The 13183-nt window shown below is 38.0% G+C and overlaps 2 protein-coding genes and 1 non-coding gene across 4 annotated transcripts in view; 1 reads left to right on the top strand and 2 right to left on the bottom strand.

Moving 5' to 3' along the window:
- The window catches only part of LOC121408207 (copper-transporting ATPase 1-like), a 55492-nt gene extending 52656 nt beyond the window's left edge, over nt 1-2836 (bottom strand). For both annotated transcript variants that reach the window (XM_041599588.1, XM_041599589.1), the window contains exon 1: nt 2683-2836. The gene's annotated coding sequence lies outside the window, so the exon portion shown is untranslated. The remainder of the gene's footprint in view (nt 1-2682) is intronic.
- Nucleotides 2837-3480: 644 nt separating this feature from the next.
- Nucleotides 3481-10933, bottom strand: LOC121406838. The gene is made up of 3 exons (XM_041597709.1): nt 9770-10933; nt 4354-4504; nt 3481-3554 (listed from the first exon to the last, which is right to left on the bottom strand). Exons 1-3 carry the CDS (start codon nt 10931-10933, stop codon nt 3481-3483), a joined length of 1389 nt encoding a protein of 462 aa, XP_041453643.1.
- Nucleotides 4346-4507, top strand: LOC121409761. The gene has a single exon (XR_005969196.1). It is a non-coding gene; the product is annotated as a U1 spliceosomal RNA (small nuclear RNA).
- Nucleotides 10934-13183: the final 2250 nt, after the last annotated feature.

The raw sequence follows: 13183 nt of genomic DNA, 5'->3' as shown, positions 1-13183 counted from the left end.
AATTAGAAATAAAATTACCCTTTCAAGGTTATAAAATCCTCGGTCATTTAATAATGATTTGACAGAAATTAGCAAGCACGAATCAAAATATAATACATCCATATCCAAGGTCTCCATGATTTGAACAATTCTGTTTTCTTTCCTGTGACAGACAGGAAACAATATTATCTTCTGGGAAATTCACTTCCCTATTAGCAGATACAAAATACCAAACTGTTTTAATTGATCAATTTGATAAAGTTTACCCTTAAAGAAGTTTAACCTCGATACAAGTTTCCTGGATTAATCTAAATACAAATACATGAACATGGCTGAAGGACAATGAATGCAGATTTTGATCAGTATTATGACTTATTTATTTGCTTTTTCAAGGCTTTTTTAAAAGATAACATCATGCTGCCAAGTAACACATTTTGACAAAGTTCTCAAAATTACTGAATTATGGTATATGGATGATGTCGCGTCAATGGTGTCATGACTGCCCCCATCACTCCAACTCCAAGCGGCTGAGCCACTGGCATGCATAGTTTTAAGAGAAATCTCAGGTCCAGGAACCAACAATCTTGATACTTATTATTTTTCTGAGATGCCCCCCCAAAAAAAAAATGGAAAAAAAAAAAAATTGGGGGAAATAAAAATTGAAAAAAATATGTGATAATAAAATAATAACGATGACAGCGAAAATAGACAATGATAAAAAGCAAATTAAGAATATCAAATAGGCATTAATGTCCAATGCACAATGCCCCTGGTGCAAAAACTCTCCAAGACACATGTATGTTAGAAATTAATAAATAAATCCCAGGAAGCATGAAAGAGACAGTATACAAATAGCGAATAGGCATGAGTGCGATGGTGAGAGATTTTGCATGAGGTGAAAGAAAGATGCTCTATTCAACGAGGCAATAGAGCTTCTCTTTCTTTCACTGAATGCGAAATATCGCACCACTGCATGAATAAGAATATTCGCTATTTGTGTTGTACAACGCCTCGGAATCTAGCGAAAATATGAAGGAAAAAAAAGAGTTTTTCCATGCAGTAATCTATGAAAATTAGGAAACAAAAATATTGAAAGCAAAAAGCAAAATCCCACAAGCGCACATGACCTCAGGCAGCATTGCGCATTTAGCCAGCAGGCCAGGCTATACGCGTATTGCACCTTCATTTTTACTGTGCCCAGTGAATTAAATCGTATTGTGACGTCACCTCCTAAAGCCGTGCAACTGTACATTTTGGATGATACGTCTTGCGTTCAAAGGTATGAATGTGTGACATTCAGCCTCCCATTTGCTCACGTACAACAAGCGAAGTAGGCGTTGTACAATTATTAATGTCTGTATATTATTATGAATGCATATGTCCTTAAACAGAACTTTAGTTATGTGTAGAACATATAAAAGAAGTTATTTTAAGCCCAGACTATATGACAATTTTGTGATTAACTTTGATTGGGTACTTGATCAAATAAAAATATGATAAATGAGTATTATTACAATAATGATTATTTATAATAATGTTTTGAATTTATTTTTTTGTTAAATGATAATTTTTATCTATAAACTGTTCTTCAAAAAAAGGTTTGTTCACAAGAGTCTCTTATATGCCTAAACTATGGCAGGGGGTCTAAGGCTTTGTGATGAAGTACATGATGTCGTTTTTGTAGTATGTGTCAAAATATTAAAAAATATCATCATAAGGTCCTCAAGGCTATTTCCATAAGTCTTCCCCCAAACTTGCCAAAGACTAAAGTGATAGGCCTATATAGGCTATATTTTTTATTTGGCAGCCATTTCAAAAGTGTATATTTTTTGGGGGGACGCAAAAAGCTAGCTCGCGTAATGACTAAAGTCCACGTTTTATAATTGAAAGTCTCCATCACCAGACACGAATCACTGTATTCCTGGGGATTATTTAACATTATCACCCGTATCAGACATCTGAGCTGGTCATTTACAAAACCGTATTGCCCTACATTTTCTGAATATCGGGAAGGGTAGGTATATTGTTTGTATTTTCCTTGGTCTCAATGCGCGTATTTACTTTGCATGCAGAGACGAAGCAAAATATACCTTTGTATTTTCCCTGGTCTCACATCCGGGCATTTGTGGATGTGTATAAAGAGATACGCTTCATAAGGATCCGCCCACCAACAATATACGTCATAATAAAGACAACGCTGAATCCGAGCGCTTGCAAGTACGTCATAATGGTTAAGTGCAGAGCCTAGACCGATATTAACATGACACAATAGAACTCTTATTTTTAAAAGAAATATCCCCATTATCATGATTTTTGCTCTAGATATCTGATTTGGATAATAAAAATATTGACTCGCTCTTCTTTCGGGGAACATCAAATATATTGCCCTTAAATGACCCATATTCATTGCCCTCGTCTAAAGACTCGGGCCAATATGATTCATTTGCTGGCAATATATTTGATGTTCCCCTCAAGGCCAGTCAATATTATTTAACAATATCCAACAGTATCATCCCTAGATACAGCAGTACTACTAGCAACGACGCGTCGTCTTGTCAGCATGCATGGTCAGCAGCATTGATAACCATGATGATGGCATGATTCATAACCTTCAATTCAAGTTCAGGCTTCAACAATAACAAACATGACAAATGTAAATGTAATTCTGCACTCTCTGCACTCTGCAGATTACTTCTAAAATACCTGTTTGATAATATTTTTCTCCACAGAAAAGAATCCAAAGTCATCTGCGAATGCGTAATTTTGATTCACAATTCCGTCCGGAGGATGATGCCGCCCGAAAGGTTTTTTCTAGAACGCCTTCGTCTTCGATCGAACAATGCACCGCGCCGTTTGGCATTGCATGCCATCGGAGCCAATTCACGTTAACAACAGATCATGTGATCTATCACATGACTTCAAATACGTCACAGTATGGTCACCTGACATGAATCACCTGACACGTTAAAACACGAACATCGTTACGCACTATATTCCATCGATTACACATCGAGCTATTTATGAATTACATGTACTCTGAATTTTATGGCTTCACAAAAATATGAACCAACCTGATAGATTAAGGAAAGATTATATATTTCACAAAATCGACTGAAGAACAAGAAATATTTCTTTCACATTTTTTAATATAGCTTATTTAGAATCGAATTTCCCCCAATCCTTTTGGCTCCTTTCTTTCTTTCTTTTTTTTTCTTTCTTTCTTTCTTTCTTTTTTTCTTTCTTTCTTTCTTTCTTTCTTTTTCTTTCTTTCTTTCCTTCTTTCTTTCTTTCTTCTAAGTTCTTTCTATCTTTCTTTCACCTTTCTTCTTCTTCTTCTTCATTTTTAGTATTAACAAGCATTTATAATAATAGTAATGATAATTAGGATAATACTCAAACTATATTGTTCAAGTCTATCTTGATATCAGTTTTTAAACAATATCACGTATTTTTAAAAACTTTAATTGGGGTGGAATGATTAAACAATAAAGGCACCACCTGCTAGTACTTAGGCAAGGGATCTGTCGATGGTGACACGACATATGCTCCTGCGAAAATTGCTCCGGTCTCAATATCTCAGAGGGCAAATGCACAAGAAGTTATTGTAATAGATCGAGTTTTGGGGTCAGTATTTCTTATTGTGCATATTTTCCATCGGAGCACATGTCATGAAATTAACCTGTGTGATGGTATATGGTGTGGTACGAAATTTATTACATCATGCATCGCAATGGATTGTACATACGTAAACTAAAATGAAATTGGTACATAATATAACTGCATGTGTCTTTTATGTTGAAGGCCTTAAAGTCAGTACAGCATTAGTTCATTCATCCAAATAAAATGGAGAATATTATTTCATTTTGGCGGCTTTGATGTGTAAAATCAGTATAGTTGCCCAACCCGACAAATAAAATTGTTCCCGCACCATGCTTTTTTTCAGGCCATTGCTCATAATAAATACGTTTTCCGGGTTGGACGGTTCGTTCGCGCAAATGTATCAATCGGAGTGACACGTCGATCCATTGGAGCGACACGCACTGCGGGAGTGTGAACAGTACTGTCACGTGATTGTTTTTTGATGAATATTCATGAAGCTTTTCTGAACTGGCTCGCTCTTTGACAACTGATGAACCATATTTTGCGAGTAAATTCGTATTTTCAACAGTAGATTTCAAGTAATCAAAATTGGAATCAGTGCAATAGTTAAAAATAAGGTTTTGCTTACATTATCACCATAAAACAAATATGAAAAACATTTTGACAAATATGCAAAAGCAGTTTCAAAACCCAGCATATGCATTTTCGTAACTGTTTTAAAGGACACATTTGTATTTTTAATATATTTCAGAAGCCCTCAAGTGGCATACTTACCTGGCGCAGGGGTCGCATTGATCAAGAAGGATGCACCCCCAGGGCGAGGCTTGCCATTGCACTCCGGCTTGCTGAACCTTGCGATTCCCCCAAACGTGGGGAACTCGGGCGTATAATTTATGGTAGCGGAGATCTGCGTTCGCGCTATCTCCTACAAACAAAACGATGAAAAGGAAGAAACTTACTCTACTCTTTGTAGGTGAATTTACAATATTACGAAATACATATTCTACAAATATTTCCTAGTCCGAGTGCTTGTCACTTCAGTAAATATCTGGAGCTGTTTTTTCATGAAAGGTTTTTCGTGAAATCGTATTGTTATCTTCATAATTCAAATATGTGAAAAATCACGGTTACTAGCTTCTTTGGGGGTAGCCTGTTTTCGGTATAAAACTATTCTTCCTTTTTCGGGGCATGTTTTTCATTATTCTTAGAATAGGGGCGGCGATCCTGGGGTGCCCCCACACTTTTTGAAGCACTGAATATGTCCCCTTTTTCAAGAAAAATGCCCCCTCACGAACGTGTCCTGTGCTCTTTCAACTGAGGACTCGTTTTAGATGTTACCAAGTGCCCTTTGTTGCATAAGTGCCAAATTTTAATAGCAAAAATGCCCTCTCTCGATCGTGTTCTGCCCTTTTCACCTGAGAAGGCCCCGATTTATGAGTTAGAAAATGCCATTTCTCAAATCTTTGTCAATTTTTTTACCCATCACGAAGATACCATGCGCGACCATGCATGGGGTCTCGAAAAGCACCCTAAACATGTATTTTCCATATTCTGAAAATGCACCCCTTAACAAGTATTGGCGTGTGAAACCCTAACCTGAACAAGTATTGGAAACAAAACGATACTCATGGCAAGTATTCCCTGAAATGAAGCCCTAAACAAGTACAGCGATATTTTATTGTATGTAATGTCACGGGTCCGTTGGTCGTCAGTTTTACCTTTACACATCATTTGGTTTAGTACGGCCCCACCTTCCACAACTCACGCAAATCGGACTCTAAACACGTAGTGTTGGGGCAAAAAGGACATCCTTTATAAAAAAAAATTGTTTTATAATCCCCGCAAAATTGACCCTAAACACTTAACTTTCCTAGTGAAATAGATACCCTTTTTTCATTATTTTAGTGTTTTTGTCACCCGTATCACGTTTTTTTTTTGGTCGCGCATGATAACCACTCGTCAATGTAAGTGCCCCCCGGGGGTTCTGTGCCTCTTTCACCTGAGAAGGACCCGTTTTATGTGTGAGCAAGTGCCCCCTCTGCCCTTGCCTTCTTGTAAGTGCCCTTTCTCGAATCAGTGCCCCTTTTACCAAAGAAAGGTGCCCCTCACGAACGTGTTCTGAGAAGGACCAGTTTTATGTGTGAGCAAGTGCCCTCTTGCCTTCTTGTATAAGTTCCCTATCTCGTAGCAGTCCCAGGCCCCCTTATACCCAAGTAAAGCGCCCCTTATGTCATGATCGTGTTCTGTGTCCCTTTCACCTGAGAAGGACCCATTTTACGGGTTAACGAGTGCCCCTTTGAAAAAGAAAACACTAACTTCATTTTTGTATGTTAATATAACAAAACTTTTAAGGATAATCCTACCATGCCTACGTGCATTAAGCTTCATGAGTCATACGAGTGGGGTAGAAGAGCAGAGACGTACAGATTGGGGACTCTTGGCCCCTCCCAAAATATTTCACGACCAAGGCAAACAAACAGAAAAGGAAAGAGAGAAGGGTGAAATATAACATTATTTTTTCAATATCAGTTGTCGAAATCTATCACAAAATTTGATTTTTCATTATAAAAATGTCAAAATTTTTACGAAATACGAAACATGGCCCCCTCAAAATTTTTGCCCATTACGTCACTGTTAAAATCATTTTTTCTTTGTTTTAAGATAGTGCCCTTTTCCCTGTCCCCCCCCCCCCCCCCACTTTTAACTTCGCTCCATCGCCCCTATCTACATGATCTAAGAATTATACCACAAAAATAACACAAGAGGAAACGTAAATGCAACCCAAAAATCGATTATGGGTATAATGCTTACTTTTTTTCTTTTCTTTTTTTGTTTATTTATTGGTTTTATTTATTTCATACTGCAGGGTAGCTCTGTTCAGTTATGCAAAACTGCTTTCCAAAGGCGCCCTGCAGTTTATCAAATATTCATCATCGAAGCAAATCAATGTAGGACGATCATAATGAGCTACGCTTGAATCCATGGGTGTCGATCGGTATTCTTGGTTGGGGGGATGATTGACACAAATGTTCTTGTGGATGGGGATCTTTCAACATTACCCCCACTAAAATCACAAGTTAGGACATTTGGGAGTGGTTGATATGCATGGTGTTCTTGGAAATTCCTTCATTGTTGTAGTGTACTATTCTTGTATAATTTTTTTTGAAAATTCAATTTGTGTTACAAGTAAGCCTATTCTAAACTCATACCGAGAAAAAAAATGACAAAAATTGACTGGACCATGTACATAGTGATCTGTTTATTGAGCATGATGTATACACAGGGGCGTCGATCCATTTTTCAGATGGGGGGGGCAAAATTATGAATCAACGTTCAAAAGGCGCTCGATCACAAAAAACGAACAAACTCACCCACACACACATAGGCCTATATATATATATATATATAACTCATGAGAAAGAGACACATATCTCACCTTCACCAACAATGCGAGCGCGAAGCGCGAGCTAATTTTTTTTAGTATGTCATGAAAACAGGAAAAATGTACCTGTTTAGGTTTGTTTGTAGTAACTCATGAGAAGGGTCGATACATGTATCTCACTAGAGAGCGAGCTGAAATTTCTTTATATTCTGACCTGAAAGCTTGATATTCTAAGCATTTTTGGTACCAATGATTAAGATGGGTATCTAGAAGAACAATAGATGCGAGCGCGAGCTGAAAATTTTGATCTGGAAAAAAGACACTTTAATGGAAGATACTCCAACAAGAGCTTATTGCAAATCAAAGTTCTTTTGAGGTTTAGAATTGAAAACGGGACATTCTATGCACCTATATAATCATGAAAAGTATGGGTTTTTGGTACATGATGCGAGCGCGAAGCGCGAGCTGAAAATTTTTATATTCCAATCTGAAAAGCAGACATTTTGAGCACGATTTTAAATCAAAATCGAGTTGGTATCTCAATCTCGCTTGCTGATTTCAGTGTAGCATTACAATCTTAATTTATTTTCTAGTTGCACATGCGGAATTTTTTTTTTTTTGGGGGGGGCAAAACGATATGTTTGCCCCCAATATTTTCATTGGTGGGGCGATCGCCCCTGCACCCCCCCCCCCCCACCCAGGATCGACGCCTCTGTGTATACAACTTCTCTCTTAAATCTAACCTGACTGGCAATATCTTTGTTCTTCTTAATGCATGATGATAAAATGCAGATTCGGACCAATTAAGACTAGCACAAATTACAACCTGTGTGGCTTCTCGTGCGCCATTGATGGCATACTATAATCATCATGATCAAACTGTTCATTTTTTCATCATCATTATTACAATTTTTCTACCCTAAATTATTGGGGGGGATGATAATACAGGCCATCCCCCACTTGAAATATTGGGGGATATATCCCCCCCCCCCCCCGTGATCGACACCCATGCTTGAATCGTTTTGTTATTAGCAAGTCTACATTTCATTTCGTTTATTTCCATTTTCAACAATTACAGTTTCTTCTGTACATGTTGACATATATAAATAACAAAACATATTTCAAATATTCCTGTACAGAAAATTATATTTAAGATTATTACAAATCAGGTTGGAAATGGAGGAGGCTGCTAAAAAGCGGAGCTTGTAGAATGCAGCCTCCTAATAAATATTCTTGCAGTTGTTTAGCATATAAAAAAATGGAAATGGAAGAGGCTGCTAAAAAGCGGGGGAAACAAATGGGCCAAACCACTCAGTTATGATATTAATTTATATATATAATAATAATAATATATGTAATTTATAGTGCGCCAAATCCACTCGGCAGAATGCCCAAGGCGCAGTGAGAGAAGAAAGAAAGAACGAAAGAGAATAGGTACAAATATAATAATAATCGATCCAGGAACAATTAAGAGTAAGAGGCATTGAATAGACGAGTCTTAAGGTAACGTTTAAAAGTATCAATGGACGTGCATTCACGAATTGTCAGGGGAAGACCATTCCATAGAACAGGGCCAGCATGCGCAAAAGCCCGAGCCCCCCATGTTTTAACGGATTTGGGAATAACTAGGGAACCGGAGTTTGATGAACGGAGGGACCTCACTGGAGTGTATTTGCTGATTAGATTAATATTGTACTGTGGAGCAGAGCCGTTAATTGCATGGAATACAAGGAGAAGGATTTTGAAGATGATGCGATCGTTGACCTTTAACCAATGAAGGGATTTCAGAATGGGTGTGATATGAACATGTTTTTTAGATAGGGTGACCAAACGTGCTGCAGCGTTCTGGAGCTTTTGGAGTTTAGACAACTGGGTGTTGGGTAAATTGTAAAGTAAGGCATTCCCGAAGTCAAGTCGTGAAGAAATCAGAGCGTGAACCAATTTTTCAGTAGCAGATTTTGACAAATATTTCCTGATGAACCCAATATTTCGGAGCTGATACCTTACAGACCTACAAATGTTGGTTATTTGATTTGACATAGACATTCCATAATCTAACATGACACCTAGGTTACGACACGTCTGGGACACATTAATGATACATCCCGAAAAAGAGACGGATGACAACTTGACCTTACTAAGTTGAGCCCTTGAACCAAATAGAAGGAACTCAGTTTTGGAGGGATTCAGTTTCAATGAATGACTATCCAGCCAGGAGTGAATGTCAGCTAAACAATTCTCAAGAAGGGCAATTGCATTTGTTGCATCAGCCTGGTTGGGTTTGAAGGAGAGATAGAGTTGGATGTCATCGGCATAGATATGATAATGGATATTATGACGTTGTAAGATATGTCCCAAACTAATCAAGTAAATCGAAAACAAAGTGGGTCCGCCCACAGAACCCTGCGGTACACCGTGAGAGAGAGGCATACTACTAGATGTGCAGTCATTAATACAGACAATCTGCGAGTGACAGGAAAGATATGACTGAAACCATTTGTATGCCTGACCCCTAACACCAAATGAACTGAGTGTATTAAGAAGAACAGTATGATTGACAGTATCGAAAGCGGAAGACAAGTCGAGTAAGAACATGGCTGAGATATTTCCTTTGTCCATACCCTGAAGAATAGAGTTGGACACATTGACCAAGAGAGTTTCCACACTATGGTTGGGACGATATGCAGATTGAAAGGGATCAAATAAATTGTTGTCAGAAAAATAATCAGAAAGTCTAGAAAAAACAACCCTTTCAAGAATTTTGAATAAGAATGGCAGATTAGATACAGGACGGTAATTTTGCAGTACCTCTGGATCAAGAGAACTTTTCTTCAGTAGTGGAGTGATATAGGCAACCTTCAAACAAGTAGGAACTTCAGCCTGATCAATACTTAAATTAACTATCTGAGAAATAATGGGAGCAAATGTAGTGCAACATTCTTTTAACAAAATGGTAGGAATCGGGTCTAACTGGCATGATTTAGGTGGTATTTTCCTAAGAATTGATTGAATCTCATCTGGATTGGTAGGATGCAGAGTCTCAAGTAAGGTCGCAGTGAACGGTTGAGGACAGGACTCATCTGGGTGAAGAGTGTCGCAGATAGTCCGAACTTTCGCTTGGAAGAACTGGATGAACGTCTCAGCCATAACATGACTATCAGTGTGACGTGGTAGAGGGGTAGACTTCTTTCGATTCAAAAGACGGTTAGCAAGAGAGAAGAGCTTGCGTGAGTCGCTACCACAGTCGTCAACGAGACCAACATAATGTGAGCGTTTCGCCTTCATCAGCATGGAGTTTACCAAGTTCTTCTGAGCACACCATAGTTCTCTGTCGATGTGTAGCTTACCGTTGGAACGCCATTTACGTTCAAGTCTCCTGCGTTTCCTCTTAGCTGCGGAGATATCAGGATTGAACCAAGGACAGTCATTACGGTTCTTGATGGTTCTCGTCTTGGCCGGTGCATGAGAATCCAGGAGTGTGCTGAGCTGAAGATTGTACAATTGCACAGCATTGCATACACTGTCCGTATCAGAGGCTGTAATGGTGCAGCTGGCAACATCATTGGCAAACGCTTCTCTATTTATTGCCTTGATGTTGCGACAGGTAAACGTGGAGTCAGTTCGAAGAGGCCTTTTATGACGAAGCCGGCAGGTGATGGCAGAGTGGTCTGAAATACCAGGAATAACCTTCAGACCAGAGCAAAGCAGATTATCAGAGTTCCTCACGATGACTGCATCAAGTGTATGACCTTTGTCGTGGGTAGGAGAGGTGACAATTTGAGATACACCATGACTACTAAGGAGATCTTTGAACTTCTGTGTGTTCGGTGAGGACAGACTGTCCAGGTGGATGTTCAGATCGCCTGTGATGAAAATAGGAGATGGCTTGAGGAGAGTCATATCAAGAAGCTCAGAAAATTCGTCGAGAAAGGCAGAAAAAGATTGATTGCCAGGTGGTCGATATAAAACCATGATGTCCAAGCATGATGAACTGTTAGAAATGGTCCCGTGCATTGATTCAAAAGTGTCATGTTCTTGTGGTGGATTCAAAACCACATTGAGATCGTTCTTGTACAGGAAACCGACACCACCTCCGCGCTTGGAGACTCTAGGACGATGGAGAAAGGTGTAACCACTAGGTCGAAGATCTTCAATGACAGCATCGTCAGAGGTTGTTAGCCAAGTTTCACAGATACATGTAAAATCAAAATGGTGATCTAAGACAAAGTCATGGAAAATAGAGGATTTGTTGCGAATCGAACGAACATTAAGAATACCTAATCTAATATAGCTACCTACATGGGCATGGTTACTACGCCTACCACGATGTGTCTTCCGCTTTCTTTTAATTCCAAGAGATACAATCCGATTCCAGGCAGTTTGGTTGGCATCAAACCAACTCTTAAAAAGAGAATTATTCCTTGTGTTAAATGAATGAAGTGTTTGAGAATCATATTTGTAGTGTGAAGTAATGGAACTAGTAATGTGTTTTTGAGACAGGTTAGATTGATCACTATTAGGACCTGGATTCGGATTGATATCACCAGATATCAGCCACAAAGTCTGAAATGTAGATTCGGAGTTTGCATAATATTGTACAGGGGCTCCAACATACTTCCCCTTTAAAACACAAGGTTGAGAGGAGTGCATAAAGCTGAAATCCAGTGCACATTCATGATGCTGGAGCTGACAACAGCACAATAGGATTAAACAAAGTCCAAGAGGCATCATTGTGTACAAGATTATTATTACAGTACTGTTAACAAGCTAACAATAGACCTACTGCACAAATTCTCAAAGTAACAAAGGTGCATTCAACAAAGGTGACTAAACAGCAACTTATCTGGCAATGTACACGGAGAGTAGAGTAAAATGGCTGTACAGTGAACAGAGTGGTCAAGATCCAAAAATCAAATGAGTAATTACAACGAAATACAAGCTTACCAGCCACTCAAATTAGTCTACCTGCTTCCTAACATAGTAACAAAACACTTGATATAATCAATACAACATGGAAATACACAAAAATAGCAACAATGAGCAGAAAAGTAAGAGTAATGTGGAAGGGCCACCAGCAGGCGCACACAACCAACAAAAAAAAAAAAAAAAAAAAAAAAAAAAAAAAAAAAAAAAAAAAAAAAAAAAAAAAAAAAAAAAAAAAAAAAAAAAAAAAAAAAAAAAAAAAAAAAAAAAAAAAAAAAAAAAAAAAAAAAAAAAAAAAAAAAAAAAAAAAAAAAAAAAAAACGTAATCTTGTTTATCGGGTCTGGCCGTCCAGTCTAAATGCTACATGTATATCAGACATAAAACAAGTCACCTAATAAAAAAAGACGTGCCTTCGTTGGTATCAGTAAAAAAAAAATGCATCGGTCAAGGGCTGTGTCGAGAATCGAACCCCTGACTTTCATAAAGTCGGCAGCCTGAGACCGAAGAGCGCCATCTTACTGAAACGTGCCAACGAAATTGAGAAGATGAAGGGCATTTAAACGTGGCCCTGCATGAGAAGAGCTATATAGGTGGACGGCACCCCCTGAAAATTTGGTTGGTATGTTATAATGTATATTATTAGGATTCAGTTACCAAATTGACACATAGGTTAATCCTTTTTTTGGAAGTGGCTTGACAAACCTTAATTTTGGAGTGAATGCATTTTTTTTGGGGGGGGGGGCTTAACAAATTTTTTCGTCAAAAATGTAATTCATTCGGGAGTGCGGACCCATTTCTGCGTGTTTTTTTCAGCTTGTAATTTTTTACATAACAAACCAGTACACCCTCTCATAGGAAATCGTTCCCTCGACCCCTGCAATAGCAGTTCAGTTTATCTGTCAGCTTTAAACATTTTGCAGCCCCACAAAAAAAATGAAAATGTTGTATTTGTAAAGACCTTCATAGCCCATTAACATGACCTTGCAACTTTCAACACCATAGACATCGAACGTGGGAATGAGAAGAGGGGCATTTGCCCATAATAAGTCAAGTGGAAGGTAAAGATCAAATTTCATTTGTTATTTTTGTTTGCTTTTTTGTTTAATGAACAAATAAATGAATAAATGAAATAAACAAATTATCAAATAAATGAATCGAAACTGAAAATAAATTTGAAAATAAAAGTTTGACCAGGGATATTGGAATTCAATCTTAACCTTCATTAAATATAAAAAAAGATTAAGAAATAGATTATTAGTTTGCATTGTTAAGGAAGATTAACGTGAAGAAATTGGATG

The sequence above is a fragment of the Lytechinus variegatus genome, chromosome 2, assembly GCF_018143015.1.
Source record: "Lytechinus variegatus isolate NC3 chromosome 2, Lvar_3.0, whole genome shotgun sequence".
Classification (NCBI taxonomy): Eukaryota; Metazoa; Echinodermata; class Echinoidea; order Temnopleuroida; family Toxopneustidae; genus Lytechinus; species Lytechinus variegatus.
Note: the sequence above shows the minus strand (reverse complement) of the source record. Positions and strands in the feature narration are given on the sequence as shown.